General features: G+C 42.2%; 2 protein-coding genes across 2 annotated transcripts; one reads left to right on the top strand and one right to left on the bottom strand.

The window, feature by feature from the left end:
• Positions 1–961: 961 nt before the first annotated feature.
• On the bottom strand, positions 962–24,507 carry LOC144644524 (ceramide synthase 1-like). Its single transcript, XM_078504036.1, has 6 exons — positions 24,271–24,507; positions 13,099–13,258; positions 12,303–12,483; positions 5,293–5,454; positions 3,921–4,219; positions 962–2,326 (listed from the first exon to the last, which is right to left on the bottom strand). Exons 1-6 carry the CDS (start codon positions 24,481–24,483, stop codon positions 2,208–2,210), a joined length of 1,134 nt encoding a protein of 377 aa, XP_078360162.1. The 5' UTR covers positions 24,484–24,507; the 3' UTR covers positions 962–2,207.
• On the top strand, positions 6,831–12,267 carry LOC144638626 (uncharacterized). The gene is made up of 2 exons (XM_078497833.1): positions 6,831–12,064; positions 12,148–12,267. Exon 1 carries the CDS (start codon positions 6,831–6,833, stop codon positions 11,718–11,720), a length of 4,890 nt encoding a protein of 1,629 aa, XP_078353959.1. The 3' UTR covers positions 11,721–12,064; positions 12,148–12,267.
• Positions 24,508–26,427: the final 1,920 nt, after the last annotated feature.

The following is a 26,427-nucleotide window of genomic DNA, read 5'->3' as shown; positions in this document are numbered from 1 at the left end:
GTTTTTACGTGCTGGTCGTGATATTCTGTTGTCAAATTGATTTCGTTAACAAATATTGTTGTTGTTGTCGTCAAAATTACAGATCTTAAAAATTGCCCAGCCGTGTAACACAAAATTGCCGGTGCTAAATCCCTATATCTTCATTCAACATAACAGTAAGGCCCCGTTTACACGGGTCCGGACAAATTTTTGCACGGACGAATTTTGTACCTGGACCGCCTGTTTACATGGATCCGTGCAAATTTTGTTACAGATTGCAGTGGTGTTTACACGGAACCGTGCAAATTTTAGACCAGTCGCGGCATTGGAATGGCTTTTTTACGTGTCTGTTGTGATTGGTTATCGCTAATGTTTTAAGCCAATCATGTTGCGGCTAATGCAGCACGCGGCAAATCAAACATGGCGGCAGAAGCGGCAGACAAGAACTTTACGTGGTCTGATGAAGAAATTAATTTGTTGCTTAATGTAGTTATAGACTACAAAGCAAGAAAAGCAGGGGAAGGAGTTGATTGGGAAACGGTCAGGAGCAAGTACGAAGACGTAACCAAAATGTTTTTGGAAAAGTACCCTCATAACGACAAGGAGAAATTCCCCCGACGTACCGATGCGTCAGGAAGCTTCAACAAAGACCGAATCCAAAACAAACTAAAACGGATCAAGTTAAACTTCCGAAAGGCAGTGGACAAGGGAAGCAACCAGGCAAAATATAACTAGATTCCAGGCCTTAACCGCACTATCTGTGCAAAAAGTTGCACGATTTGGGTGTTTACACGAGTCCGTACGAGATATGGAACCGTGCCGGTCAAAAATTTGACCTGCTTTTTTCAGGTCCCAAACTTGCACACTTAGCCGTTCAAAAACTCGTCCAGTTCCGCCGGTCCCGTGTAAACGCAAGGTGGAACCGTGCAAGTTTTTGTCCGTGCAAAAATTTGTCCGGACCCGTGTAAACGGGGTCTAAAATAACACTGTAGCTACCGTCATTAGCTCTAAAAAATAATGAAAGAAAAATAATTTCTCCCGATTATGAAACCCTCTCACTGTAAGGCCAAGTAAAAAAATACAAAATAAAATGTTTCTCGTCCCCACCCGCTTCATTTTTTGGGGGCCGCCTCTCTTTTTTTAATATTTGTTATTGAAAAAGTTGAAACGAACAAAAAGCAACAGGCGTTACTTTCACTTTGTACGTAGTTGAAATTTCTGTAAGACATGGCTTTTGTCTGCGTTTTAATACGAACTCAAGCCAAAAATGTAAAGCCTCGGTACGCCAGGTCCGTACTTGATAGGTCAACTACTGTGCAGGATTTATTTTGCAAGATCGCTTCTGGAGAATTTGACGATGGAGGCAAAAAAAAAAAAAACCGATATTCGAACAACACAGGTAAGGAATGCACAAAATAAAAAATAACAAATATAAAAAAACCGCCCGCCCGCTCTCTTTTTTACAGAGATCCGGACGAGAAACATTTTTTTTTTACTTGGCCTAAGGCTTGTTTCGTATTTTATGTCATATACTAGCTATGCTATAGACTTTTAATGTTCATGGCCATGGAACTTGTTTTGTGTTTTACTGTTCAATGTGCCTTGGATAACTAGTAACCACACTGTATCCTACATGCACCAACCTTTTTCTTTTAAATTGCAAAATCCCTTAGCTTATAAATATGAGCACAAACATTTTTGAAACGTAATGTTTCTCCCGATTAGCTTCGTTTCCCCGCCCCCCCCCCCCCCCCCTAAGAAGCAAAGATACGACTGAACAAATAATTTAAAAAAATTAAAAACTTGAATAGCACTGAGCGTTCAGGTGCCACTTTGCAACCTTTTTTTTTTGGGGGGGGGGGGGAGCATTTTCTCACCGTTTTAATGGGAAAACTGCCCCGAGGAGTAAGGACTGCCCCATCCAGAACAAAAACGGATATCCAGTGCCTCAGTTTTTCAATGTCGTTAAAAAAAGGACTTACAAAAAAATTCTTAATTTAACCAGCGTTCAATCAAGAAAGTACGGAAATATTGCATCATATCACCGTTAATAGCTTTGCCTGCTTGCATTCCAAAGTACCTCGGCCTACTTTAGATCATCCGAGAGCCTGAAAATTCGAGTTTTCAGGTTGGAGTAATTATTTTATCCGAACAGACGAGTTTTTGAAGGCTGGCCGGGCATGATGACAATAACATATGCATATAGTATTTCTTGTGTAAGGTTCTTTTTATGGATTAGCAGGTTTAGTACGTGGCTGTCTACGGTGGGTTTGCTCTTTGATATCTTTCTGTTCACCATTTTCTTCCCTTTTCTTGCTCCTCTCTTTGTTATAATTCCTTTCAATAGCTACAGATTAAAAGGAGAGCATCAATTATCATTACTCTGCAGTCAGCAGAAAACAATAAATATTTTTTAGCTGATATAAAACTACAACGATCTCAATCTGATTGTCACATTTGTTCTTCCCACTGCAGCTTATATTTAACAATTATTCCACGAGCGCGCGTTGGATTAGTCCAGTCCCTGAACTCTCTCTTCCGCGCTCCCTTTATAGGGGTTGAACCCAGGCGTGCAAAGAGAGAGTCCAGGATAACTTGCCTGCGCATGCTCAGAACGAACCAATCAGAAGCGACGAGTGTGGCGTCACTTGCTTGGGACGGGCGCTCTCGGTTAAAAATGCTCGCTCAAATGACGAAATCAACTACGCGACCGAGCGCGCGAATAAATGCAAGAAAAAAAACTGTGCTCAATTGCATCCAAATATAATTCAATAAACAGCTACAAAACTAGGAGTAGTTGACGGATAGCGATTTGTGTTTTGGCCGATAGCTTTTAGTAGACACTGACTAGAAAGCTAGGCTTTTTAAAGTTATTCCGGTGATGCAGCTTTAGTACACGGTCGCGTAGTTGAACTCGTCATTTGTGCGCGCGCGTTTTCAAAAGTGCTGCCAAATATGGTTTTCCCCCCAATTTTGGGGGAAAAACTGGCGCATGCGCATGCAAGTTATCCTGGACTCTCTCTTCGCGCGCCTGGGTTCAGCCCCTATATAGGGCGCGCGGAAGAGAGAGTTCAGAGACTGGACTAGCGTTGGATATGAGATGGTAGATAGCAACGAGGCGCGTAGCGCTGAGTTGGTTATAACGATCTCATATCCAACAAGCGCGAGTGGAATAACTGTTTTATTTAAAACGCCCAAAGAATTGCAATATTTGAGCATCCAGGCTGTTTTCGTTGACGCGTATTTTCTACCATATTTGTGGTCAATGGTATATGAGCTCATATACCATTCCCTGTTAACCAATCAAACTCAGGAATTGCAATATACCATTGCTAGTCTTAAATAAAACGATTTACTTTATGTATTTACCACCGCTTATAACTATTCTGTTTTACACTTTAGATTATACTACCTTACATGTACATTCATACTGTACGTATATAACAGCACTAACAGTTTTTCAAAAACCCAAATTACAATCCATTTTAATCTTCTTCAATTTTCGTACATCCGTACCTTCTTTTGTATTTGCTGTGTTATTGTTATTTCACTCAATTTGGTGGCCATTTTCTTATGTCTAAATTCAGTTTGACTAGATCCGTGACACAGTTCCTTTAAAAGCACCGTTAGTTTGTCCAGACATCAATCTATTCTATTCTTTTCTTGTCATTTTAGCATACATGTACACTGTCTTGCAGTATTCATAATTGTCATTAAATTACCGGTATTTAATTCAGACGTACCGGTGTAACTGAGGCTCTTGTAGTGAAGCCTGGCTCGGATTTTTTGGTTAACATTTTGGATTCTGCTAAACACTCTTTTTCAAGATCAGACTAAAAAACGTGCTTACTATCTTTCTAATACATAGCTAACATGACATTCATCTTATCATGATTTAACGTAAATGAACAGTAGCAAAGATTTCAGCAAGCATTACTTACCATGATTTGTAGCCTCTCCGTTTTCTAACACTTTTCCATCTGCTATTTTACCAGGCTCTCCATCCTTCTGTGTCTCTTTTGGAATCTCTCGAGTGTCTTCCACGCCACGGCTTTTTCCAATACCGATACGGACTATGAGCCATACAATGAACTGCCACCACCATATGTTCATAAAAAACAACGCCCAAAGCATTGCATTGAAGAAAAAGTAGAACGGAGCTGCAGGAAGGATCTGCATACTAAGGTAGCCACAGGAGTATAGTACTTTAATTGGGTAGACGTACAGACGACCATAAAACCTAAAACATGATTCGCAGAATTAAATACATACACTAGCAGACAGTCTATCATGAGCAATGGCAAAACACTAACAGTGATGCCCCCTTAAACGCTTCTTTCACAGGTGCAACAAAAAAACACCAGCTTAGACTGTCCACAGCCCTCTATTTTTTCGTGTTTTTTTTTTTTTCGATCGATGAGCGCGCAGTGAGAACGGCGAGAGAACCTGACGCCAGAGCAAAACGGAAGAAGCAAGGGGGTGGGGGGCTGCGTTGAAAAATCGAGAGGCTGTGGACAGTCTAACACCAGCTACATGTATGTAGATTACCAATTGATAGCAAAAATCACTAACTAGCAGAACTGCAAATAACAGTCAGTCATCAGACAATGAGGCCTTCCAAGGGGGGTAGCCATGTCGCAATGTCGCATGTTTCTGAGAACCGATGTCGCCTCGCTAACAGCTGTAAACGTCACTCCTTTTTCCCCCTATTCTGTTGCTGTCGCATTTCAGAGCTGTACTGATGTTGCTTGTCGCTGTTAAAATGTTCCCGTGTCGCCAGTATTCAGGGTCATGTCGCTTGTCGCTTTTACCCCTTGGAAGGCCTTGACAATGGCCGACCAAAATTTGCTAATGTCTGGCAAATTCTCAACCTTAGTCAGACATCATGTCCTACCAATTTTTTAAATCATAAATGACCATTACGGGGGACACTATAATTTTGCAGATGAATTAACTTGTAAATGTACGGTCAGCCAGATCGTAATTTGATTATATGCCACTTCTCTTGAATGTATTTTTAAGTTGTGACAATTTTGAATCAAAATAAAGTTCAATATAATACCACCTCCGACCACATTAATTTTTTGTATTGTCCAACCAAGTTGGACATATCGTTTCAGATCCTTTCAGCAAAAAATAATAATTTGCAGCCTTGAACTAGTGCTGAGTCTACCTTTATCAACCTCAGGAAGCCTCAAAAAGTCACAGTCCTTTGACAATTTCGAGTGCACATTTTTTTCAATAAATTTCAGGTTTTTTATTGTAAAATATATATTTTTAAATATATATTTTGAAAATGTTCATTATGCTTACCACAGTGATGCAAAAGACAAAAATCCCACAATACTGAGGATGTCTGGTATAACATGGTATTTTCTGCCACGCGACTTGAAAGCCACACAGAGTTTATTAAACTCCAGTATAACATCATTGACATCATGAAGAAATAACACCAGAACACCAATTCTATAATACCTGAAATACAAAAGAGAGCACAGACAAGCAGATTTGAGAGCTTCCTTATTCATAAGTCGCAAGGGAGATTGATTAAATGGAAAATATTATATATTTGTCTGAGTGCCTCTGTCCTATCAAATTAAAGAGCACTTGTATTTTACACTGTATGGTCCTGTATAAACCCTGGTATAAACCTGGTTTAATGCTAAGAAGTAACGGTGTCCCCATTTAGTAGGCCTTATAAGGTACGCTTATTAAGATTTTGACACTAAAATAACCTTCATGTATGTGTGTAAGATAAATTAATTAGATTGCACAACTTTATAATATTGTCTATCACCATTATAATTAATGCTCATCCTCTTTTGAAATTAACTTGCACTGCTTGTCATTTGTAATAATTAAAATTCCCATCATTATCAAGCACAAGGAAACCTTGGCACTTACAATGATCTGCATGTCGCATGCATAATTAATCGTGTTATATTTTTCAACTACCGCCTAGCCGGAGCGAGGCGTGGAAACGAGAATTAGGTGTTAGTAAAAATTTAAATAAGGACGCTATCAGTTACAACGGTCGCTATTACGAGTAACGGACGCTATCAGTAGCAACGGACGCTTATCACTAGAAGCTACTAGAAGTTCGAACTAAAGGGATTTTATAGAACCAGAAAACACAAATTGTAAGTATGTTTGTTTCGAATTCACGTTTATAAGAAAGCTTGTACAAACAGTGACTTGTGTATTTCGAATATTGTAATTGCAGTTGACTATGACTTCGATTCACAACTATGGATCAAGTGTAGTGCAAATAAAATTCAGAGTTCTTTAAATCCCTGGTGTATCTTCAATAAAAGTACCGCTACAGACGGGAGCGCGAAACAGTCAAAATTTGTATTCGAAGATTACGCCGAATTGACAACCAAACCAAAGAACTTCGCATCACAAGTTGAGCTGTCACAGATTACGTTGAATCATCGTACGCTCAAATGCCACCTAAAGTGGACGTGAAGACGCTCGTGGGAAAAATGCAAAACGCCGCAAATATCCTCTACGAGTTAATAGAAGAATTTGAAATAATTCTCTCTGTTAAACCTGAAGTGAAAACTCTCGAAGCAGCTTTCAGCCAAGTAGAGACAAGATATAGGCATATCAAAAAACAACAGGAAACTATTTCAGACAGATGGGTTGAAGAAGCCATCGGCGTCGAAGAAGAACCCTGGTTGACTGCCAAGAAATTAGGAGACAAAGTCAAAGCTGATTTTCTTCAAATTGCTTTAAAATTTGCTGCGTATCAAAAGGATCAAAATTCGGCTGAAATATCTTCTACGAACGCAGAAGCTTTGGAGGCTTTGGCATCTTCAATGTCAACAATGACATCAGCGGTTACCAAAATGGCAGACACTTTAGGAACCAAACCAAACCTAAGCAGCCTACAGCGTCTACCTGTACCAACATGGGACGGAAGTCGAAGATCGTATTCAACTTGGAAGAAGGAATTTAACCACTGCATGGCGAAGTACGGTCAAGATAAAGACGAGCAACTACAACGTTTCCGTAACGCGATGCCAAAAGGTTCGTTTTGGACAGACCAAGTTAAAACTTGCAAAACTATCGAGAGCGCCTGGAACATCCTAGACACCGAGTTCGCAGACAGACGAAAGTTAATGGATCAATTGCTCTCTGAAGTAAATAATCTCAAGCCAGTCAAACGAGATTCCAAGTCCTTCACACAGTTTGCAACAACAGTTTCTTGTTACGTAAATGACATGGAAGACAATGGATGTCCTGTACTAGAGTCCACAGAAGCACCATTCTTCATGTCTCAGCTCCTGTCTAAACTTGACCCAAATGACAATTCTGAATTTGGGAGAGAGATGAAACGACAAGGAAAAGAAGAAACCGTGAGCAACCTTATCGCCTGGTTACATCAGGAAGCCAGCATTCGCTCCCGAGGCAAGAGTAACGTCATCCCTGAGGAGAAAAATGAAAGTCGCCGAGACAAGTTGCCCAAAAAGTCAGACAATAATGCTACCAATGGCGAAGAAACAGATGATCAGACATGTCCACTCGGTTGCAAAACCAAACATCATCTCGCTGCCTGTCCTACCTACCATAATTCATCAGTAAACCAAAGATGGGAGATTGTCAAGCAACATTGGCGATGTCGCAAGTGCCTTAGAGCACATCACACAAACGTTTGCAAGAAGCCAGACGGTTCAACTTGCGACAAATGCACAAAAAACCACCACCGGTCTTTACACAATGAAAAGACTACTGGCGAAACAAACTCAAGTTTAAGTCCAACTGCAGCACCGTTCCAAAGTCAATTCCAAGGCCCCTCAACCATGTCGAGTGGCAACGTCCAAGGGAACGCTGTGTACCGAGAAAGAAAGTTTAAACCTGTCACTGGTTTGTGCCCTGTTCAAAAGGTCAAAGTCATGAACAGAGATGGGAACTTTGTCGAGATTCTTGCAATGTTAGACTCTGGGTCTAACACCAGTCTGCTCTCCAAGCCTGCAGCTAAACGACTTGGCTTAAATGGATCAGCAACCCATCTCACCATGAGCCTGGCTGGAGGAAAGAAGAAAAGCGAACCGTCGCAAATAATTGATATTATGATTGCCTCACCTACAGACAAAGATATCACGAAGCCTCTTCAGGTATATACCGTTGCAAAGCCTTGTAGTAACTCCAAAAGGATTTCTAGAGATCAAGTGGAACAATACACTCATTTGAAGAACGTTCCTGATAAATTGCATCTTTCGGGCGGAGCCATAGATCTCCTCATTGGTACAGACTTCGTAGAAGCCTTCGTTGATATTCATACAGTGTCAGGAGAACCAGGAGAACCCATCGCGAAAAGAAACTGCTTTGGATGGTACGTCCTGGGACAGTTTGAGTCAAACAGCTCTAACATGTCACAAATTCGGTCAGTAGAAGTCGGGACAGTAAGTGTGGTGGAGGATATTAAGAAACTCCTTCATCAGGACCTTCTTGGCGTCAAACCGACCAAACTCTGCACATGCAGCGAAAACGTGTTACGAGAAAACAAGTTTGTGAAGTCCCTCGCAGCTTCAACTACCTTAGTTGATGGGCGAATACAAGTGAAGATGCCTTGGAAGGAAGCAGGTCCCCCCAAGCACAGTAACTACGACATCGCCCTCAAGAGAATGTTTTCTGCTGAAAAGTCTTTCCAGAAAAAAGGCTGCCTCAACGTTGTTAACGAAGAAGTCCAGAAGTTGTTAGATCAAGAATTTGTGACCAAAGTTCCACCTGAACTAATAGATCATGGTAAACCCGAATGGTACCTGCCAATGCAAGCCGTCTTCACCCCAGAAAGAACCACACAAGTTCGACTTGTCTTCGACGCATCTTCGAAAGGTCACGATGGCTTGTCTCTTAATGATTACCTCGAGAAGGGCCCTAATTTCATTAATAGCCTACTCGATGTGCTGGCGGCATGGCGATGGGATGCAGTGGCTTACACTGGTGATGTCCGCAAAATGTTCAATCAAGTCCTGGTGCATCCAGACGATCAAGTTTACCACAGGTTCCTGTGGAGGAGTAAGGCAAGTGGCTCACCAACTGTGTATCAGTGGCTACGGTTGAACTTTGGAGATAAACCGGCTCCAGATATTGCAACTAACGCCATTAATACTCTAGCCAAGTTATCACTAGCTGAGTTCCCAGAGGCTTCAAAAGAGCTTCAAGACCATGTGTACGTGGATGATATCGGTGGGTCCAGAGCAACTGTGGTAAAAGCAAAGCAGATCACCAAAGACATTGACACCATCCTCGAGAAAGGTCACTTCCAGATCAAGGCGTGGCACTCCAACCGGGCAGAAATTGACCAATCCAATGGCGAAAGGTTCACAGATCTACTTGGTCTAAGATGGGACAAACAGAACGACTTGTTTTCCCTAAAGAAGAATGAGCTCGGACAGTTGGATGACCCGACAAAGAGACGTTGTCTAGGTCTTATTGGCCAATTATGGGACCCCATTGGTCTTGTGTTACCCGTAGCAATCAAGTTCAGAATCGACCTACAAGATTTGTGGAGTTCAGGTTACGATTGGGATGAGATCCTGCCAGCGAGTGTTCAAAGCAAATGGATGGAAAACCTGCAAGCCATGAATCAGCTGCTAGCTTTCGAATTCGATCGAAAGTTGAAACCAAGTCACGCTGTTGGGGTACCGCAAGTCCATGGATTCTGTGACGGAGGCGAGAAAGCGTACGGTGCAGTCATCTTCCTCCGATGGGAGTTAAAGAATGGAAGTTACAAGTGTATCCCTGTCCTGATTAAGTCCTTTGTTGCCCCGTTGAAGAAGAAGACAATCCCAAGACTAGAACTTATGGGCTGCTTAACACTTGCAAGGATGTATGATACTTGCAGAGCATCTCTACAGTTTGCAAACATCCAAGATTGCAAAAAAGTCTTCTGGGTAGATTCGTCTACCGTGATGTCTTGGATAAGAACTCCACCACGGCAATTTAAACCTTTCGTATCAGCAAGAGTAGCAGAGATCCAAGAAACTGTTGGAGTGGATGACTTTCGTTACATTAGGTCGAAAAGTAATCCAGCTGACACTCTCACCAGAGGAACCGAGCCTCAACGACTTACAGACTGGTTAGAGGGACCCTCTTTCCTGCAGCTGCCTGAAGCTAAATGGCCCAGATTTCAAGCTGAGGACCAAGAACCTGCTGAAGTCTTAAAGGAAATGAAAACGCCCGAAAAAGCTAACATGTCCGCGACACACAAAGTAGCCTCAGCGGAAGCGCACGCCAAATTAGAACCAGTCAAGTCAGAAGATAACCCGATTCTTCACCAATTACTGAAGACCTGCTCAACATTTACAAAGATAAGAAGAACGCTCGCTTACGTCCGCCGTTTCGTTCAAAATGCCAGAAAGAAGAATGCAAAGACAGGCCCGATTACCGTTCAAGAATTACAAGATTCTGAGAATCAACTCTTCAAGTGGAGTCAAGTACACTTAGATCCCTCTGTTATCGACAAGAAATTGATTCCAAAACCAGACGAAGATGGTCTACTCCGAGCGCATGGACGACTTGAAGATGCTAGGTCATTGCCACGGGAATTAAGAAATCCTGTTATCCTACCACGTGACCATCTACTTGTCAAGCTCCTACTGCGTCACCTGCATGACAAACGAGCACATTGTGGCTACAAGAGCTTAGTTCATGAAGCCAGGAGAAAGTACTGGATCATTGGAGTCCGCAGCATGTCTAAGGCTCTTACTGCAAAGTGCGTCACCTGTAGAAAACTTCGAAAGAAACCACTAGACCAGCTTATGGGACAGATCCCGTCCTTACGAGTGGCAACTGGTTTTCCCCCCTTTTCAAACACCGCCATGGACATGTTTGGACCAGTGCACATAAAACTTAATCGGAAGACTCTGAAAGAAGCACAAGTGGTTATATTCACCTGTATGACGATGCGAGCTGTTCACCTGGAACTTGTCACTGACAAAACGTCTGATGCCTTTTTGATGGCGTTCCGTCGTTTTGCTTGTTTGCGTGGTCACCCGAGAGTGTGCTGGTCAGACTGTGGAACGAATTTCGTGGGCGCGCAAGAATATCTGAAAGAGATCGTTCAAGATTGGGACGTCCCCAAGATTAAAGGAACTCTCTCAGAAGAATTCACTTGTGACTTTCAATGGCGATGGAACACACCCCATGCAAGCCATCAGAATGGCGTTGTAGAATCACTGATCAAATCCGTCCGCCAAGGCCTGAACTGTACCTGCAAGAATCAGACGTTCACAGAAGAACAATGGCGGACGTTCTTGGCTGAAGTAACCCACATGGTAAACAGCCGTCCTCTTTATCCAAGTTCTGAGGATATCTGGGAGGCACCGCCAATCACACCAAATGACCTCATCATTGGACAGCACAATCCTCTTCCCCAGCCCGAACAAGAGGACCGAGTCAATCCTCGACATTTGCTAAGGAGTGTGCAGAACAGAGCCAGCGAATTCTGGACATGTTGGTTGAAATACTTCTCACCTACACTTCTCCCGCGGAACAAATGGTTCAGGAAAAGGGAAAATGTCCAAGTCGGAGATTTGGTGTTGGAGTTAAACCCAAACCGCAAGAGGTCGCAGTGGCAGATGGCACTAATAGTTGACACCTACCCAGGCAAGGATGGTTTAACGAGGAAAGTAAAGATAAAGACCCAAAGTGGCGAATATGATAGGCCAATCCACAAGCTGTGCCTGATAGCTACAAGGGAGGAACTAAACGGAGAGAACAATAAGAACTAATAGCACTATTACTCGAGGAACACTGAACTTGTTATGTTTATTCTAATTAGTCGTTGCTCAACCAGAGCTAGCAGTTAGAACTAGCATCTAATTTCCGCACTGGGGCGGAGTGATCTGCATGTCGCATGCATAATTAATCGTGTTATATTTTTCAACTACCGCCTAGCCGGAGCGAGGCGTGGAAACGAGAATTAGGTGTTAGTAAAAATTTAAATAAGGACGCTATCAGTTACAACGGTCGCTATTACGAGTAACGGACGCTATCAGTAGCAACGGACGCTTATCACTAGAAGCTACTAGAAGTTCGAACTAAAGGGATTTTATAGAACCAGAAAACACAAATTGTAAGTATGTTTGTTTCGAATTCACGTTTATAAGAAAGCTTGTACAAACAGTGACTTGTGTATTTCGAATATTGTAATTGCAGTTGACTATGACTTCGATTCACAACTATGGATCAAGTGTAGTGCAAATAAAATTCAGAGTTCTTTAAATCCCTGGTGTATCTTCAATAAAAGTACCGCTACAGACGGGAGCGCGAAACATACAATATACATGATAACCAATTTTCTTCAGTCTTACCTGATTGCAAATGAGAAGAGAATAAGGGAATTAGCTAGAATGTGATGCATAAGCATGAGGATGGAATCCTTTCTCCACTGGTCCATAAACAGTGTGGCATATATAGAATGAAAATAAAACCCTGCTTCTACCACATACAGCGTGTATATGTCTTGAGGAATAGGCATTCCTTTGTACCATCCTAAAAATAAACAAGGCCTTTAGTAATATGTATTGAATGGAGCCAACCCTATAAATGATAAGAATAAGTTCATACTTACAGAGGGGGCGAAGCATTTTGTAACCTGGGGGGGGGGGGGGGGGGCTTAGACTGTCCCAACAATACTCAGCAGGTTCTTATTTTGGAGCAACTTTTTGTTTTCTGAGCAGTTTCTAGACCAAAAATTTCCGAAGATTCTCCATTGGTTGTTCAATATGAACGTTCCCGATCGATCATTTTTCGAACTCTTTGGAAGATAAACGGTGTTTCCCTAAGACTTCCAAGGAAGTTTCGCAGATGTTTGAACTCACTCTTGAGAGGGAATACCTTGACAAACCAATTTTACATTGTGCTCGCAACATTTCCGGCACCAAAACGTGGGGGGCTACAGCCCCCTGCCCCACCTGCCCCGCTGCCTATGACTTAGGCCTTTAGGGTAAGGGTAAGGGTAAGGGTAAGGGTAAGGGTAAGGGTGTGTATCTACGGCGAGTTAAGGATGCATGCAGAATAGAATAAGGGAAGTGTAAGAGACGCTCTTTGGCTATGCCTCAAGCAACTCTGGTACATATAGGTAAAAGGGATCAAACATAAACTAACCTTTCCAGCAGTTACTTGTGTCATTGAAAAAGTTATATTTGCCACCAAATAGAAGGTAGGAACAGTAGCCATAGGCTGAAGAGTAAAACAAAAGCTTGAAAGCACTTTCTGGACACTTCTTCTGATCTTTCTCGAGGAGTTGACACCAACTGAAAAAAGGCTGCAAATTATAACTACAAGTTAATAATTATTTCACTTACCTATACATGTGCTTTCGGAATTGACTTGGGTGTTTAAATTTTCTGAATGCTTCAAGCAAGAGGAGATCAAGCTAAAGGCATGAGTCAACCTAGTCCACGAGCTAGTACAACTGTCACTGGCTATTTTAGTTTTCACTTGTGTGTGTATGTACAAGTGTAGTCAATAAGTAAATAAATAAACTGTACTATCTTATCTTTTACAGATTTACAAATTTGTGTTAAGCATCAATCAGCGGCTTTCCCCTTGGTGAGCACCCTTGGGAACCCAAGCTCATTTGTGAGATTGCCAGATATTTGTTACCCAAGGGTGTGGAGATACTGGGGAACGTATCACTTTCGTTCATAGAGATCACACCCCAGCCCTGGGCAGATCCTGGGGATTTGTCTGGTCAGTGGAATACCCTATCTATAATTTTTGGATGTTGTTTGAAATGTTCACTTCGGGCACTTTCGCATGGATTTTAGGGCCTAAATTGACCATTTTTTCTAAATTCTTGCCCCAAAGCCTGCGATCCATTTGGACTGTGCCAAGGATTGAGACCTTTGGCCGGACCCAATTTTTGTGCATGCGTAGAGTGCTTGTTCTGTATTTTTAGCCAGTCAGATTTGTCAGATTTGACAGAGTCAGTGAATCCCGGCTTTCGGGTGACCGTTCGGGTGTGGGAGCCAGCCAGAGGTCTCGATCTGTGGCACAGTCCAAATGGATCGCAGGCTCTGGGGATGATGTGATTTTCCTTGACATGCCTGGACTCAGATAGAAGAAGAAAAGCAACTAAAATTGAGGGTTCTTAAATTCTATTTTGAGGAGTCCGATCTTGGGTAATACCCAATTCACTGAATTATATGTGCATCCCAGGGACTCACAGAACTCGAAAACCCAGTGCCCTTAGAACTTGGTTTTGTGTGTAAAATTTGTACCTTTGTACATTAACAGGAACACTTGTCCTTATTTATTGCTGCACTCAGGGGGAGGGGATTTGTCAGAATTCCTCTGCCCTATACCTACAGGGATTTGACGAGATTTAAATAGGCATTTGGACAAAAATATCCCAGGGTTTGCCCAGAGTGCTCATTGCTTGATGCATCACAGACAACTCTCTCTACCAGGCATAACTAATCGATGACATCAATGACATCAATGAAATCAATGAGTAATCAATAGGTAATCGTTAGGTAATCAATTGATAAGTCATTGATTATTGCCGATGATCAATGAGTAATCGATGACTAATCGATAGGCCACAAAATTTTTGGTTATCGATTAGTCATCGATTGCATCGATTAGTCATTGATTGCATTGATTAGTTTATTACCCATCGATATCATCTAGTGGCTGAAAACCGTATCATGGTTACACGTGAAAAAAGCACAAACAGTAAAAGTGCTTGCAGCTGGTCCGGTGCGTAATGTAACTGCTTTTGACGGCTGTTTCCCTAAGCAGAAGCAGTTTTACTTTGCTGACAAACATCCACCGAACAAAAACCACGTAGTCGATTCTTGCCAGCGTACCTGTACATGTTAGTTTCATTTTCAGACTGGTTGGTTCCTGTCCAGTTGTTATGTTGTTAAATAAAGAGTTGGGTAAAGTGAAATATTGCACAATTAAGAATCATCTGTATTTGTGATTAGCACTTCACGTCTCGGCATGCCAGAAGGTTATTTGACCTTTTGTGAAGCCGTAATTTCGTCAACAGGAACGCCAGTTATAAAGAAAAATACGTAAACACAAGTTTAAAATTACAAACGAAAAAAAATGGTACAAGAAAGCAAGAAATGTGTCTTCTGTGCGCAGTATAATAGTCGATGAGTAATCAATGGGTCATCGATGAGTAATCAATAACATCAATAGGTAATCAATTAGATCAATGAGTAATCGATGTTCCGAACTGAAATTTTGTGTTGATTTTGTGCAAGGCGCGTTTTGTATTTACCGAGTGGGGACTAAGTCCTAGTTATGAGTTTATGACATGTTGAAAAACATACGTGTGGTAGAACACGTTGCGTTTACGTTTATGGAATAAATCGTTCATTTTCATGGTCCTTCGAGCCGGATATTGGATTTGGAGAAACAGTATCCATTCGACGATTGGTCGAGCAAAAGAAGTGTTGGATCCGTTTATTGCTGCGAAGAAGTTGGTTTTCGCATATCGGCGATTTGGCGCCAAAACACGTGTATTGCATCAGCTCCTTGATCGAGTGGAACTTCTGTGAATGTGCAGAAACTGTGTTGTTGCGATTACTTGAGGTCAGTGAAATTGATGGTGTTTCAAAATGTCGAAAGAATTAGAAGCTATCAAGAAAAAGAGAAAATTCCTGAGAAAATCTGTCACAGACACGTTGAAGTTAATCGACGAAGCCTTGTCACAACAAGATAATAATGCACGAGTTCAAGCGTGAAAGATAACGTCGCTAGTAAGTGGAATGACTTGCAGGAAGTGCAAGCCACGATGTGCACAATGTTAGAGGATGAAGAGATCGATACGGAATGTGCGAGTCATAATGACTACGAAGCGCGTGTAATTGAAAGCATGGCGAAAATGACAAGTTATTTGGCAAGTAAACATGTTCCCGAAGTGCAATTGTTAGGAAGCAATCCACCCGCATCCCAGTCGTCCTCTCAAGTACAAGTTAAGCTACCCAAGATCAATCTACCAACCTTTGACGGAAATGTTTTAAACTGGCAACCCTATTTTCAGTCGATAAAAGTTTCGGTAGATGACAATCCGTCCTTGGCAGATGTCCAAAAATTAGAGTATTTGATGAGATCGCTAAAGGGTTCGGCTGCTGAAGCGGTGAAAGGTTTTGCAGTGGTACAAGCGAATTACAAGCCAGTTTTGGAAATCCTGAAGGAAAGATTCGGGCATGCAAGGTTAATACTTGATGCGCATGTAAGATCCTTGATACATTTGCCACGTTTGACCTCTGATGATGCAACGTCCATGCGTAAATTCTACGATGAAGTGATAGGTCACGTTCGCTCTGTTGAGTCCATGGGTGAAAACTTCTGAAATTTTGGCTCCAGTTCTTGTGCCTCTAATAGTTTACAAGCTGCCAAAAGAAGTTGTGGAAAAATGGGAATTAGAGCTTGATGAGGAGAAAGCTAAACAGGACTGTGTGGAAGTGAAAACACTGTTCGCTTTCTTGGAACAATTGATTAGAGCCAAAGAGTCTTCACAGACTCCTTCTCTTGATTCGAAAGCTTCGTCAAAGGAAAATCCTGGAAATCGTGAAGGTCGTTTCAAGTTTTACCGGTCACAAAAATCATCCACCTTTGCATTGTGTGCGGCAACGCAAGAGAGCAAGTGTGTCATTTGCTACAAAAACCATGGTTTGAAGTCATGTGTCACTTTTCTGTCATTGCCTGTTAAAGAAAGATTCAGAAAAGCAACGTCTAAAGGCCTGTGTTTCCGATGCCTTGAATCTGGTCATAGAGCTGAAGTGTGCCAGAAACCTCCATGCAAGCATTGCCAAGGCAGACATCACAGTCTCCTGCATCAGGATTCAGCTCGTCCTCCCTTGGAAGAAGTCAAAGTGGAATCACCCCCTGAATTAACACCCACGTCGTCAGGTCCTGCTGTGTTGTCCCCAGTTGTGGCAAATTCTGTTGCAGTGAGCTTATGTGGAAAGGTGATTCTGCAGACCGTGCCAGCTATTTTGTGTGGATCAAATGGTTGTTCAAAAGTTGTGAGATGTTTCTTTGATCCTGGTTCTCAAACATCGTTTGCTCGGCAGAGTGTAATTGATGAGCTTGGTCTTGATGGAAAGAGTGTTAAAATTGCTGTTTCTGGATTTGGTGGAGAGGCCACCAAGAGCACTTTGCGGAAGAGAATTGCGTTAACTGTGGCACCTATTGACAAATCAGGACAGCCTCAATGTATTGAGGCACTTACTACACCAGTAATATGCCGGCCAGCTGAAGCTGTGGATATTCATCCATCAAGATGGTCTCACCTTCGAAACATAGTATTTCCTGAAGAATTCCTTAGAGAGGAACAGGAGATTGATGTGCTTATTGGCTTGGATTTCTATTATTCCTTTGTGACAAGAGACATTGTAAGAGGGGGTTCCAGTGAGCCAGTTGCAGTTCGCACAACTTTGGGTTGGGTCTTCTGTGGACCAACAGGTGGTCATGACCAAGAATGCACTGTGTCTATGAATGTTCAAATTAGTGTTGAGGAACAATTGAATGAAACACTTCAAAAGTTCTGGGATTTGGAGTCCATTGGTGTAAGACCTGCTGAAAGTTCAATTTCTACTACTCATGCTGAAGATGTGGTCTTGAAGAAGTTTAAAGAGACACTAACGTACAACGATGGTCGCTATGAAGTATCCTTACCATGGAAGGAAGATCGTGTTTCATTGAAAGATAATTACCAGCAAGCGGAAAGAAGGTTGTACAATCTAGAAAAGAAGCTGCTTCATGAGCCAATGAAAGCTGTGTCATACAGAAAAGCGATTAACAAGTATGTTGAGAATGGTGTTGCTGAAGAAGTACCTTGTGATGAAATTACACCGACAGAGGGGCGTCCTGTGTTCTATCTCCCTCATCACGCGATCATCAGAGAAGACAAGCAGACAACCAAGACAAGAGTAGTGTTTGATGCATCAGCGAAAGATAGTAATGGTGTCTCTCTGAACAGCTGCTTAGAGCCAGGCCCAGCATTACAACCGGATTTGGTCGGAATTCTTCTCCGTTTTCGAAAGAATGTTGTTGGTATCATGGGTGACATAGAGAAGATGTTCTTGCAGATTCGGTTAAAAGAAGAAGACAGAGATTCACACCGGTATCTGTGGAGAGATTTGGACCCCCAGGCCACGCCTAAGATTTAGAGAATGACCAGGGTCACATTTGGAGTTGTTTCAAGTCCGTTTCTTGCCATTGGCACTATTCAAGAGCATGTGAAAAGTTGTAAAGAAACATTCCCTGTTGCATCAAGTGAAATCTTGAGGAACACTTATGTTGATGACTTTGCTTCAGGGAGAGACAATGTTCAGGAAACACTGAAATTACAGCAAAGTGCTACTGAGCTTATGCAGAAAGCTGCTTTTAATTTGACAAAATGGTCAAGCAATTCATCTGAGCTTATGGAGGCCATACCAGAGAGGGACAGAGCAGCCGATAGTCTTGTCAGCCTGGAAAGTGGTCTAGCAGCAGAACATCCAATCACGAAAGCATTAGGATTAAAGTGGAATACATGCACTGACAACCTTGTCTTTGCAATTGATGTGGACATTGTTAAGTCGAGATCAAAGACAGTGTACACTAAAAGAATGGTGGCGTCCTTAGCAGCAAAGATATTTGATCCGATTGGTTTAATCTCACCCTTTTTAGTGAGGTCAAAATTAATTCTTCAAAGCTTGTGGACCAAGGGGGTTGGATGGGATGAGGAAATTCCCATGGAAGTCTCATTGAAATGGAATCAGTGGGTTCTAGAGCTTTCTGAACTTAAACACCTTCAAATTCCTAGATGTTACACTGATTTGCCATTAAGTCAGAACCCTAAAGTGGAGCTGCACGCATTTGGTGATGCGTCAGAAGTTGCTTATGCCTCTGCAGTATATCTGAGAGTTGTTGGTGAAGATGGAAAGGTATCTACCAGTCTTGTAATGTCCAAGACCCGAGTGGCTCCTGTAAGAAAGATTACCCATCCACGCTTAGAGTTGATGGCTGCTGTAATTACTGCTAGACTTTGTACCTATGTCAAAGGTGCAATCGATTGTCCCATTAGCCGCATTGTTTGTTGGACAGACAATTCTTCAACGTTACACTGGATCAGAGGAGCAGCCTCACAGTGGAAACCATTTGTTGCTAATCGCGTTATTGAAATTCAGTCGTTGTTGGATCTCAGTGTTTGGAGGTATTGTCCAGGACTGCACAACCCAGCTGATCTACCTACCCGAGGTTTACCTGCAAGTCAGTTAAGAGAGAGTCATTTGTGGTGGAAAGGACCCTCTTGGTTGCAAGAGTCCGAAAAAGATTGGCCCGAGGATTTAAGGTCAAAACCTTCCAGTGAAATTGTTGACCCAGAGAGGAAGAGTAAAGCTAGTGTCAGTTGTGTTGTGCAACCCAAAGAGCCATTTATTGATTTCACAAGGTTCAGCAAGTATAGTCGCTTGCTAAGAACTGTTGCTTGGATCAGAAGATTCGTTAGCAACTCAAGAGTGAAAGAAGAGGAAAGAATTGACAGCCCTTTAACTGGTTTAGAGATACAACATGAAGAAGAATGGTTGATACCTCATGTACAAGAAGAAAGTTTTCCTGAAGAAATTGCGTCATGTAAACAGCATGGTCCAGTGAAGGACAGCAACCTGGCCAATACCGCATGGTTTGATGAATACAACTACCGTGATTCCCTGCAAGCGCGCGCTATAGAGGGAATCGGAGAAGCATCCTATTATCTTGCCTTCTAATCATCCTGTTGTTAGGTTGTTGATTGATGATTTTCACCGCCGTGAACTCCATGCTGGAGTTGAACACACTTTGTCAGTTTTGCGGCAGAGATTTTGGTTGATCAAAGGACGATCGACTGTCGGTCAAACACTAAGGAACTGTGTTATTTGTCGCCATTACCAAACAAAGCCCTTTGGTCAGCGGATGGCACCACTTCCCGAAGACAGAATAAAGCCTGCACCACCGTTCACTAATGTGGGTCTAGACTTTGCTGGTCCTTTGTATTTGAAAGACAGTGGTGAAAAAGTCTATATAATAATAATAATAATAATAAATAATAAAACCTTTATTTGAGTGTCAAAAACTAAAATAGCAGTAATAAAACCACTAAATGGGGACACTTTAAAGTAAAAGAAAAATAACAAAATCGAAATATCCTAATAAATGCTAAAATCGGTTAAAATTGGTTAAAATATTTACAATATATACAAGTTAAAATACAAGATAAAATATTTTCAATATATACAGTTAAAATACAAGCTAAGAACTTACATTAAGAACTACATAGAATACAATTAGCGCAGCAATTATCATTCATTAAAATATCTAAGTCTAGCTTACGAATGTTTTTCTTAAAAGATGACAGTGTTGGTAAACTCCTAATGTCCTTTGGTATTATGTTCCATATCTTAGGCCCAACGTATCTGATCGTATGTTTGCCATATGTGACTGTATTAAATCTAGGGATAACAAATTCTTTGTTGCGTAAGGCATACTTCGTCTCAGACCTCTGAAATAAGTCAGCAACATACTTAGGACAGATGTTATGCTTAACCTTGTACATAAGAGTAGCTAGGTCCTGTAACCTTCTATTTTGTAGAGTGCATAGGTTGGCCATAACTAGTAATTTGTCATAACTTGACGTTTTGTCGCAGAAAATGGCTCTGAGTGCCCTTTCTTGTATGCGCTCTAATTTTCTTCTATCACTCGCACGGCAGAAATGCCAGACAAGGTGAGAGTAAGTTAAATAGGGTAGAATGGCAGCTTTAAACAATTGTAACTTGGTGCTAGTGGGTATCAAGTTCCTGAGTCTCATTAACACTCCTACACGTTGGCTGCTTTTCGTACAGATAGAATTAATATGTTCATCATACCCCAAGCAATTTCAGGCATTCAGTGGATTGAACTTCTACGTCGCCAATGATAATTTTCAAGATGTCATTACATTTTCTACCAAGTGTTAAGGTTCGATACTTGTCATAGTTTCCTTTAAGGAAGTTGGAACTGTACCAGTTGGAAGCCACTTCCGCACTTACTTGAACATCCGCCATATTACTGCTCATATCGTAGAACTGGTGATCGTCTGCGTACATATTAAGGTGTGTATCAATGTTATACGTTAGATCATTCTGGAAAATGTTCCATAATAGCGGCCCAAATGCAGATCCCTGAGGGCATCCCCTTGACACCCTCTCCCAGGAGCTCACTACTGGTCCCAGTTTGACTCTATTAAAGCGATCAGTAAAATATGAGTTAAGCAGTCTGATACTGTTATCGTTGACACCATAAGCATTTAGTTTAGCCAACATGAGATGGTGATGTAGGGAATCAAATGCCTTACTCATGTCTGTTTATTTACATGTGCAGTTATCCGTGCAGTACACTTAGAGCTGGTATCTGATATGACAACTGAGCGATTTCTCCTTGCTCTGAGCCGCATGATTCATAGAAGAGGAATGTGCAGCATTATTTGGTCAGATAATGCAAAAACTTTCAAGGCTGCTAACAAGGAGCTACAGTGATGTTGGAGAGTATTGGAATCAGACCAGACTCAAAGTGCTTTGTCTGAAAAGAAGATTCAATGGAAGTTCATTGTGGAAAAAGCCCCATGGTGGGGTGGATTTTATGAGCGGCTTGTCAAGAGTGTCAAAACGCCACTGAGGAAACTATTTGCCAAAGCAATGTTAGACGCTGAGCAGTTAACTACTATTTTAACTGAAATTGAAGCACAGCTGAACAGTCGTCCTCTTACTTACCTTGGGGCAGACACTGATGACTACAGTGTGATTACCCCTACACAGATTCTGATTGGCAGAAATCTTCAAGCGTGTCCGACTTAAGACACTCGTGTTTCAGAACAGACGTCAAGAGCCCTCACAAAACGTTTTCAGTATCATCAGAGGCTTGTAAATGGATTTTGGAAGCGTTGGCATGCAGATTATCTGAAATCCCTCACACCTCTCAAGAAGTGGTATAAGATTGGTCGTGAAATCCGCAATGGTGACTTGGTCCTAGTGAGTGAGGATCGTGTAGCTCGGGGTCAGTGGTCACGTGCACGAGTGGAAGACACCCACACAGGCCGCGATGGTCTTATCCGGTCCGTTACCCTGCGTACCTCATCTGGAAGTCTTACCCGTCGTCCAGTGCAGCGGTTACACCTGTTTGAAACCTGTGATGCTGACTTGGCTGCTGAACTTAATTGAACTTTATGAGACCTAATTGAACATTTGAGTTGAACTTTATTGAACTTTGCTGACAGTTACATGTAGTGATGCACTCCCTGCATCGGGCGGGAGGATGTTCCGAACTGAAATTTTGTGTTGATTTTGTGCAAGGCGCGTTTTGTATTTACCGAATGGGGACTAAGTACTAGTTATGAGTTTATGACATGTTATTGAACTTTGCTGACAGTTACATGTAGTGATGCACTCCCTGCATCGGGCGGGAGGATGTTCCGAACTGAAATTTTGTGTTGATTTTGTGCAAGGCGCGTTTTGTATTTACCGAGTGGGGACTAAGTACTAGTTATGAGTTTATGACATGTTGAAAAACATACGTGTGGTCGAACACGTTGCGTTTACGTTTATGGAATAAATTGTTCATTTTCAATCAATAGGCCACAAAAGTTTGGGGCTTCGATTACTCATCGATTACTCATTGATCATCGCCAATAATCAATGACTAATCAACTGATTACCCATCGATTACTCATTGATTACCAATTGATGCCATTGATCATCGATTAGTTATGCCTGGTCTCTAAGACGGACACCGTCGGAGCCGCCTCCAACTGTCCGTCTTAGAAATGTGTCCATCTTATCTAGGGAGTAAAATGAAGGTGCCTGTCTTATGGAGGTGTCTGTCTTATGGTGGTGTCCATTAAGAGAGAGGGGTCATGAATGGTCCCTCAAAATGTCACAGTGTTCGCAAAATTAAGCTTTTGCTCGGAATTTTGCTTGCATGCTCGGTTTTTAGTGGGGTAGCTTTTTGAAAAGTGCTTGTTGCTCGCAAGGGTAATTTTTGTCAGTGCTCGTGCTCGCAAAGAAAAACGTTGTGCCCGCATGCTCGCAAAGACCATTTGATACCCCTAGAAAGGGTTGACTGTAGTCCAAAAATACAACTTCAATATTAAAACCAGAGGTTTGCTTGGCTATAATATGCAACAAAATGGCGAGTTATCTCTCAAATTATTTAGTACATTAAAAATAGAGTACGTAAATGTCAATTGCCAGTCATCAAGTTTATATCCCTATTTACAACTGCAGTCGAACCCTAGTTCGTCTTCATAGACGAACTAAGCAGATAACTCGTATCAAAACACAGACGAATTATTATTTAAGCTTATGCATGAACGAAATAAAAAACGTTGTTCGTTCAAGATGATGATTCGTCTCTAGAAAAATCAAGCCAAAATTGCCTTCCTTGGGATTATAACTCTGTTCCGATACCTCGGCCGATACTAACTTGGCTCCGATACGGTAGTCTAACCTCAAACCGTCGATATGCTTAACAATTTATTAGCGAGGTAAAAACAGAAAGAACTTACATGGGCTTGTGTATGATAGCTTCTAGAACCGATTTAAAATTATAGATTGTTCATTGTTCTTGTGGAAATCCTAAGGTAATAATTTTGTCCAATAGTAGAATATTGTGACAGATAACTATCTTTAAAAGCGTAAATTAAAGGGCGCGAATTACATATGAGCGGAAAGAATGCGATCAAAAAGATTGACACGCGACAGCTAGCGTGACAGTACAAACGATAAATATTCTCACGCGATATTTTCACGCGATAGCGTGACAGAACAGGAGGGGATTTGTCAGAATTCCTCTGCCCTATACCCAGAGGGATTTGACGAGATTTGAATAGGCTAATAGACAAATCTCCCAGGGTTTGCCCAGGAGGAATTATGGGGTAGTTAAGGATAAATGCTCAGGCTATAAATTTATTTACTAATGTTTTGCGTGAGTTGAATGAACCTTGACCACAGCTTTGCATTTGAGGGTTCGTATTTTGAATACATTTGGTTTCAGCAATCTGAACAACAGTGTTTACCCTTGCTAACAAAAACTTTCTTAGGAAAAACGCTGCCCGAAGGATGACAATGAATTGTCACTGTTCTAGAAGCCCTTACGGTTGATACTAAACATCATATCAATAATAAGCTCTTGCAACAAACGTCCTAAATATCGAAAGCTACACCATATTTGAGTAAAATTAAGTTGAAACAAACTGGCAAAGGAGCGTTCCCTTAGAAAAACAAAAAGACCTATAAGAAATTAAAATCTTGCAATTCCTACCTTGTAAATTACCGCCGTCAAGAAATATCGCAATACGGTGAAAGCGACACCAAGAACAAGGCAAAATAAAATGTCTTTAGCCGATATAAAGCCATAGATGGAAATCTCGTGAATGAAGTCCGTCAGAAATGTTTTTGTTGGACCTCTTACGTCCCATTCGATCCAACAATGGTGCCATATTTTGCTGAAAGCCTCCAAGTATCCAACCTCCATTGTGGAACCACCACCTTCACGAAGTGCACAATGGAGTGCCCGTGGAGTGGTCAGGGCAGGGGTACGTGGAATACTGCGTACTTACTACCACCCCCTCATTTTCGGTACACTGAGAGATCGAGAAGAGAGAAATGCAGGAAACAACCAATTGACACTTGCACCCAGGGGGTCGGGGTGGACGGAGTGACAAACAATGACGTCAGAAATCATGCCACATTTTGGAATGGACAGACCTTTTGCTACAATTCCCGCTCTGCGCTAACCGGCATCACGGTTGGTATCACGCTTCGCGCTGGCATATTGGTATCACGCTTCGCGCTGGCATATTGGTATCACGCTTCGCGCTGGCATATTGGCATCACGCTTCGCGCTGGCATATTGGCATCACGCTTCGCGCTGGCATATTGGTATCACGCTTCGCGCTGGCATATTGGCATCACGCTTCGCGCTGGCATATTGGTATCACGCTTCGCGCTGGCATATTGGTATCACGCTTCGCGCTGGCATATTGGTATCACGCTTCGCGCTGGCATATTGGCATCACGCTTCGCGCTGGCATATTGGCATCACGCTTCGCGCTGGCATATTGGCATCACGCTTCGCGCTGGCATATTGGTATCACGCTTCGCGCTGGCATATTGGTATCACGCTTCGCGCTGGCATATTGGTATCACGCTTCGCGCTGGCATATTGGTATCACGCTTCGCGCTGGCATATTGGTATCACGCTTCGCGCTGGCATATTGGTATCACGCTTCGCGCTGGCATATTGGTATTACGCTTCGCGCTGGCATATTGGCATCACGCTTCGCGCTGGCATATTGGTATTACGCTTCGCGCTGGCATATTGGTATCACGCCTGGAGCCTGATCCTCCTGATTGCGCTTCGTGCTATGCCCTATGATCCGCCTGGGATCAACGAACGTTTCTTAGGTTGTGTTATTTTTTTTTTTCATTTTTGTCTTCTTATTACGGGGGGTGGGGGAGGATAAGAATAGGGAGGAAGAAGAAATGGTCCAAAACAGTATCTAGTAGAGAGGACTGGAGAAATCGAGGCGAAAAATGTAGTGTACATGTAAAAGACCTATTTAGCTTCATCAGTTTGTTGTCCAACTTCAGATCACGTGATGTTACCCCCAAGAAATATTTATTTTAATTAAAAACTCTATGATAAAATGGATAGTCATTTAGATAAAAGAAAAATACTCTAGAGAGCATCAAATATCTGAAATGGGCAATTTGCGTATTGTGCTCTCTCTATATCGCGTCTCCTTTAGAAGTCTCCTACGCAGCCGTTGTTTGGGCTCGTCACGCAATGCTCCCTTCCCGAGAGAGGGAGCGTTGCGTGACGAGCCCAAAGGAGCTGCGAAGGAGACTACTCCCTCGACCTCGTACCTCGAGTCTTCGTTTCTTACTGTGCAAGCTTGCCTAGTCAAGGGTCGACCGCGGTCAAACGACAGAAATATGGAAATAAGAAAAGGACTTTAAAGATAAGGTTTTAATTTCACAGTTCAAAGTTCGATACATTACCGTTATTGGAGCTTTACTAAAAAAGTTCTACGTGTTTGAAAATAGCGATATGCAAACTTATCGGCGCCATTTGTCAAAGCACTTTGGCTCGGATGCGTAACATTTTAAAGGTAAAAACACTAGTTTACCTGAGGAAAACGGAATATGTTTGCACTATACTATCCTTGCTCGCTCGGGCGCGCTCATACTAACACATTCAATATAAACCAAATTCGCCGAAATAGAGCGAAAAGCTGCCAGAAACGTTTGACCGCGGTGAAGGTCAAGGGGAACGAAGACCAAAGGTACGAGGTTGATTACTCCATTCGCCACTGCAGGAACACGCATGCACACACAACCCTAACCTGAGTTCATGCCCTCCCTCCCCGGCCAGGGGGTTGGACACGCTTCACGTGACATTTTTTGACCAATCAAG

The sequence above is a fragment of the Oculina patagonica genome, chromosome 2 (assembly GCF_052425735.1).
Source record: "Oculina patagonica isolate OP01 chromosome 2, crgOcupat, whole genome shotgun sequence".
Classification (NCBI taxonomy): Eukaryota; Metazoa; Cnidaria; class Anthozoa; order Scleractinia; family Oculinidae; genus Oculina; species Oculina patagonica.
The sequence above is the reverse complement of the archived record's forward strand: the minus strand, read 5'-3'. Positions and strand labels throughout refer to the sequence as shown.

Excerpts from the sequence above, each read along its gene's own strand:
- LOC144638626 (XM_078497833.1), top strand. The coding sequence starts at position 6,831 with ATGGCAGACACTTTAGGAACCAAACCAAACCTAAGCAGCCTACAGCGT.
- LOC144644524 (XM_078504036.1), bottom strand. The coding sequence starts at position 24,483 with ATGGAGGTTGGATACTTGGAGGCTTTCAGCAAAATATGGCACCATTGT. Across the intron at positions 13,259-24,270 it reads TGACGGCGGTAATTTACAAG|CCTTTTTTCAGTTGGTGTCA; the intron begins GTAGGAATTGCA and ends TATAATTTGCAG. Across the intron at positions 12,484-13,098 it reads CACAAGTAACTGCTGGAAAG|GATGGTACAAAGGAATGCCT; the intron begins GTTAGTTTATGT and ends GTTTATTTTTAG.